Source organism: Halyomorpha halys, unplaced genomic scaffold (assembly GCF_000696795.3).
Source record: "Halyomorpha halys isolate HHAL.00 unplaced genomic scaffold, Hhal_1.1 Scaffold171.1, whole genome shotgun sequence".
Lineage (NCBI taxonomy): Eukaryota > Metazoa > Arthropoda > Insecta > Hemiptera > Pentatomidae > Halyomorpha > Halyomorpha halys.
Window position 1 is genome coordinate 396,772 of NW_027115842.1, and position 6,550 is coordinate 403,321.

The 6,550-nt window shown below is 30.6% G+C and overlaps 1 protein-coding gene across 1 annotated transcript in view; it reads left to right on the plus strand.

The window, feature by feature from the left end:
• The first annotated feature begins 1,182 nt into the window (after positions 1 to 1,182).
• The window catches only part of LOC106679002 (zinc finger protein 431), an 18,116-nt gene continuing 12,748 nt past the window's right edge, over positions 1,183 to 6,550 (plus strand). Inside the window, exons 1-4 of the mRNA XM_014417904.2 lie at positions 1,183 to 1,272; positions 2,788 to 2,847; positions 2,935 to 3,024; positions 4,373 to 4,432. Coding sequence (XP_014273390.1) covers positions 1,260 to 1,272; positions 2,788 to 2,847; positions 2,935 to 3,024; positions 4,373 to 4,432 — 223 coding nt within the window. The 5' untranslated portion in view covers positions 1,183 to 1,259. The remainder of the gene's footprint in view (positions 1,273 to 2,787; positions 2,848 to 2,934; positions 3,025 to 4,372; positions 4,433 to 6,550) is intronic.

Here is a 6,550-nt window from a genome sequence, read left to right on the forward strand (position 1 = left end):
GAGATTTTTCAAAGTTTTCCTGAACGTATCTCTATCTAGACAGTCGGTATCTGAAATTTTAAGTCCCTTTAATTCCTCTCTCATTTCCCTCGTGTATCTTCCCATGTTTTTATAGCTAATTTTTTTTTTAAAGATCTTCTTATTCAATCTTTCCGCCTTCATTCTCTTCATGACCCCATAGAACATCAGCCTTCTGATTCTCATTTCGGTTTCCACGTCTTTGATGTTTCTGTAGATCTCTTCGTTAGATCTTAGCCTGTGACCTTGTGTTTTCCTGGGCCCATAGATTTTTCTTAAGATCCTCCTGTTTTAATTTTCCTACATGAATTAGGGAGTTCATGTTGTATGTTCCAAAATATTACTTGTTTTTGGGTCTGAACTTCTGTGTAAGGTACTTGTGGTGCTCCGATTCACCGTGTTTCAGCTATTCACTGTCAGGCACCCTGGAATCCGATGCCCGACTTTGTCTTCAGGGTAGTTATTTTTGGTGAGAAGCTTCTTCATGATATAAGAGTTTTTTTCCTCGGATTGCCCCGACTGGAATACAACTAGGATAGAAAGTTCTAGAGGGTTTCGTTTTAGTTCCTCTACCCCTAGCCTTTACTCGAGAATAGGGTATCTAGTAGCACCATTGGAGTCGCGCATTCCTCAAGAGTTTTGGATGGAAAAGAAAAGGCACTCTTCAGGATGCCGAAACTTAAAAGTCTTTATTATTTACAATGAGAAGAACAAGAAAATATTTCTTAAAATTATAAGTAGCTATTTCTGATAGAAATAAAATAACAGGCATGAATAAATATGATTTTTTTTTCTAAATAAGAATGTCTCACTTGCCCTCAACCATTTATAAGGATAATTTAATTTTGAGCTCCAGAAAAAATATTGATTTTGTCCGAAAAACTTATTTACGGAATCGACTAGGCGTTACTAATAATAGTTTCAGACAAATAAATTATTGTAAGATGTTAATCTAGAAAGTTGTAATCGTTATACTCTTACATTAGGATCCATGTAGCCGTTCCAACAATCCAATAATAGGTCTGTTCCAGCAACCGCTGGTATAGTACGGAGCATGCGCAGTACAGATTTTGGAGGAAAACGTTGTACTGCGCAAGCTCAGTACTGTTCCGGACTCTCAGAAGTGGTTGTTGGAACAGACCTACCATTTTTAATTTTAACCTCTCAGAATATCAACTTGTCAGTGCTTCTGAAGTTGTCTGTTTATATTATTGAATGTTAAATTTGTTCATCGGGCTGCAATGGATGGAATTGGTTAGAAAAACTTTTTACTTCTCCTACTATATTAATATTTAATGATGAACTCCATTTTGTAGTTTGGGTTGAATCTTAAGCTATTATAGTATCTTGAAAAAAATCAATTATATTTATTTTGAAAGATCAATTTTTTTAGGTACATATGTACAATGACTTTATCTTTCAATTTGAAAGAAATAGATTTCACTAGTTTCTTCAACAGTTTATAAACAAAACTTATTTTAGTGGAATGATTAAATATGAGTCAGTTGACAGAATGATGGTGTTCTTAAAATCAGTTTTTATATTTTCATTATCTATTCTATAGAACTTATGGTTTAAAACTGAATGTAAATATTAGTAAATTGTCATATTTTTACATTTCTACCTGCTTTCTATTTTTCTTAACTTTTTATACCTCATTAAAGGAAAAAATGTAAAATCTTTGCTTTGAAAAATAATTATAATTTATTTATTTGCTTATGGAGTAACCCCCATACAAATAGAGTTGGCCTGCCAAGTAAATAATTTAATAGTCATTGTAATATTAATTAAATAATTATAACAACAATCTACAAACTATTAGATTATTATATAAGTTAATAACAAAACAGTTTACTTATTATATTATGTAAGCTAATAACAGATGGCATACCCAAACTGGGATTGCAAATTTATAGTGAAAAAACAAAATCTAAGACAAAAACGACATTACTTAATAGTATTACTTATACATAATATTACATTACTTAGTTATAAACAAGACAAAAACGACATTACTTACTTGATTAAATAAAAGAAACAAAAACTATAGATCTTATTGTGGGTGTCCTGCTCTAAGAATAAGGGTTTCCGTCACATAAATAAAAAGAAGTTTAAGATCTGATTGTGAGGATACAGAAAAAAATTCGTATAGTTGGTTTTGGTTAATGTGGTTTAGTTTCGGAATGTATCGGACTCGTTTCTCGTGATCTGGGGCAGTTCGTTAAGAAATTGAAACAATCCTTCAGTTCTTCACAAGCTGGACAAAGCTCCTGTGGTTCCAAAATATATTTGTCTGGACCGACACTTAGAGTAATAGCATACCAGAGAGCTGCAGTTGGGCAATTATTCTTAGGTGTCCCATGGGGCAACTGATTTTAAGGCAGCTTTGAGGAGCGTCCGTTTTTATGAAGACCCTATTGTACCACGGACTAAAGTCGATTCTTGTAATAATAGGAGGTCTTTTTCCTTGACAAATAACATTATACTTCTACAGGATCATTTCTGTAGTTCATTGCTTTGAAAAATATTAACAGTTCTTTTCTGAAAATTGTTGAAGCTGGAGTTGTTCATTCTTTCAACTGGAATACTCATTTATTACTTTGTTAGTTGTTCTATTCCAAGATGTTTTGTTTTCAATATGTCTTGTTTTCTTTGCATAAATTAGAAGAAAGAACCTAATACAATAAATTTTCATTTTAAGTCATGTACCAAATTTATATATGTTGCATGTATATCATAAATTGTATTTATGACTGGTTATTTTTTCAGATTTAAGTGCCGCTTGTGTGTCGATAAAAGAAGAAATGACAGCTGATAATGAGTTTCCTTGTACGTTTGTTTGTTTGTTGTTTTGTAAGTTTTTAGCAGTAAATAGTGTCATAATTGTTTGATTTTATATGGTTTATGAACTTTCAGCTGATGGAGAAGAAGTTCCTTGCAAAGAAGTTTTTGTTGCAGTTCCCACAATTAATATCAAAGAAGAGGAAAGACAAGAACTTTATGACAGTGAGAAAAGTTTAATTTAATTAAATGTTCTTCGAAATTATCTAGTGTAGACTCATTTATGATTAAAATTATTTGTTTTGAGAATTATGTGTTTCTCTAAAAATATTTATTTTTTATTTTTAATATAATTTTATATTGGGCACTTCTCCACATACAATTGAGATATTATGTATATATATTTTTTTATTTATTTCAGTACTTTGGCTCCAATATGCCAAACTCAACTTAACTATCTTTTTAACAATCACTGCTATTTTGGTTAGATTAAGCTTTTTTTTAAGTAGGGAGAACTTTATATCAGTCGTATTCTTCTCCCCTTCCCCTTGCCAGCTTTCATAAGAACATTAAATAACTTCACACCATTAAGTAATTTAATTAATTTTGAGTCATGAATTTTAATTAATTATACCACTATATTTTGGGATTTAAAAAGTATCCCAGCAAACATTTGTCTGTAAATTAACCCACAATATGGAAAATTCATGGTAGCTTAGTTTACTAAAATCACGACAAAGTCATATGGAAGAATGAAGGTCTAATGAGTGAAACTGAGAATTGAAGTTGAAAACAATAATAAAACTGATCTTTCTCTGTGACAAGCTTATTCTAGAGAGAATTTTTTTATAGTTATTCAAAACCACTGGTTCATTCCAACTATTCCAAGAACATACTTCACTTGTATTTACTTGTTCTCTTTTCTTTTGTTTTTATTATTTTTTTTTTTTAGTTGAATCCAACTCTGTATATATTAATCAATGTATTGCTTTATGTTTAATTGGTCAATTTTAAACTATTAATTAAATAAGGAAAACAATAATAAAGTAAATAAATATTAGCAAACACGTACATGGATTACATATGAGAAATTAAGTTCAAGCATTAAATTTTATGCAACAAAAAATTTAATTTAGCCCAAAAAGAGTAAAACTTGCAATTTGCTGCAGAAAGTAAAAATTCAAAACGTGCAAATTTGTGGAGAAACCCTAATACATAAAATTTGTCTTGGAAGATCGTTGATTGACTGCTATTAATATATAAAAGGAAGATGGTCTGGTGTGGTCAGAATAATTCAAATAGTTATGTTATTTCAGTTGTTTGTATCTTTTTTAGCCCTATTAATTGGGCGAAATATTAGCGCACAATAATTAATTTTTTTTTTATTATTTGAGTTAATCTGACTGTACCCAATTTTATAAAATTAATGTTATTTCAATTTCATTTCCATAATTCAAATTTCTGTTGAGGTTTGATGGAATTTGAAGATAGAAAACAAAAGATGCAATTGCACAAAAATCTAGTCTCTTGTTATAACGTTTAAATCATATTTTAATCTATTTTACTTTTTCAGACTTAAATAACCCAAATATAACTGTTAAAGAAGGATTGGCAGATGAAATTGAATCTACTCGTAAGTATTTCCTCCTTATCCATAATTTGACTATGGGTCATTCTCTCGAAGTGGCAAAATTTCTGTTGCTAACATTTTAATTGAATGATAGTTTTAGTGTGATAATGAAAAATCTGTCTTTTCAAACACTGTCGGTGTGAGTGTCCAATTACTCATTAAACAAGATTTTATGTTAAACTTTTCATGTGTAATATTTTCTTAAATTGTCAAATCCGTGTACTCTGGTATGTCCCTGTCACTATGTTACGTACTTTAATCAACAGTAGAGCTAATTCTTTCTTTGGAAGCTTCATCACTTTTTCGATTCATGTTTACTAGAAATATTTATGATCATAGTCATTTTGAACAAAATTATGTGCAAAAATAGTATGTGTCCCCGATATTTTAGTACAGTTGTCTTGACAAAAAAGGTTTTGAATATAGATGGTTAGAGGTGCAGTCAGCAAATATACACAAATAAACAAAACTTTATTTGTGCTGATGTTTCGACCTGAATTTCAAGTCTTCATCAGTGCTGGAAAACAAAATGAGATAATCTTTTTTTTTAAATATTTATTTATTGCTATTTACAACTGTACATTATAATACATTTAGTAAATCTGATCTAAGTTAAATTGGAGTGTTACAGGCGTGTAGAGAAACTACCCATTGGTAGCACTCTAATGACATTTTACATTAGCTGGTCTCGTGGCCATCTTCTTTTCAGGCGCCTCGGAGGATTGTCAGGAATGGAAGAGGATGCAAGATTAGAAACTAAGGGGTTTGAGTGATTAGAGAGTTTATAATGAAAGGAGTGATATCTGGTTCGGGCTAGATCGGTTACATATACATATAACATTAAGGTCTTTATGTATGATTTTATTCGTGACAAAGGAGCATTGAGAATTTTACGAAGGATTTTGGATTGTAAGGATTGAATACGAGAGGAATTTGAAGGTTTAGTGGAGCCCCAAAGCTCAACATATATCCAGATTGGCCTTATTACAGTCATGTAGATCAGTCGTTTGTAATGTATTGGAAGTTTAGACCGTTTGTCTAGTAAGTGCTGTATTAGTCGAAATCGTCGTGCAGTTTCCTGTCTTTTCAGTCTGGTGTGAGGATTCCAGGTTAATCGCTTGTCCAAATGTAGTCCAAGGTAGCGGATCTGTTCGAGATTATCTTGATTCAGAGAAACATAAAAATAATCGAACATCTTCTTCTCATATCAGTCTACAGTCAGCTAATAACAGTTTATTATAAATAATTATTTTTTAAATATTTATTCCTCTGATTAATTAGCCTAAGGGTGAATTAGTGAAAATACCTAATTTTTATCTATTGCCCCAACATTTTAAAATTAATATTATGTTCGAATTCTCAGTCCTTTATAAATTTTGGTTTCCCAAAAGAAAAGACATGTGTTTTCTCATCACTAGGGATAGGATTTTTATGTTTTCACATATTTTTACCTGACCATGATATCTGCGATTCCTTACTAACTAAAGATGTTTCAAGACATTTATGGCCAAAATAAGCCATTTTTATTTCACATATTTTGTTGTAAATCACATATTTTCAGAAATATTTGTTATTTTTAACATATCTTTAGGTATTTTGTCCTGAATCACATATTTCCTTAAATTATTTGTTCAATTGTAAATACATTTTTTGCAGCAACTACGTAAAATTCAAGAGAACGCACGAAACTTAAAGGTGAAAATTATGATTTATTGTAAATAGTGCGTAAAAATTCTATATTCAGATATAGAACACAAATTAAAAGCAGTGGCAAAAATGAATTTTCACACAAAATTACATCGAGAATTTCTCAGATCAATTAAAAACAGTATAGGTCTTATTCCTGTGCCATTTTCCTATAATTTGTTTGTTTACTCCTCAATCCATTTCTGTGTTTCTTCCCTTCCTATGTTCCTTTCTTCTCTTTGTATTGTTTCACTCCCCATTCAGCCTTTAGACCTTTTCGAGTTAAATTGTTTTTGATTGTGTTTTAACATTATTTTAGCATGCCTCGAATTAAGTCAAAGTCAAAGGTATATATATATATATATATATATAGGTATGACATACTCTAAATTGAATACGCCATTAAAAAAAGTATTTTTATTTGGCGCCAAGAAC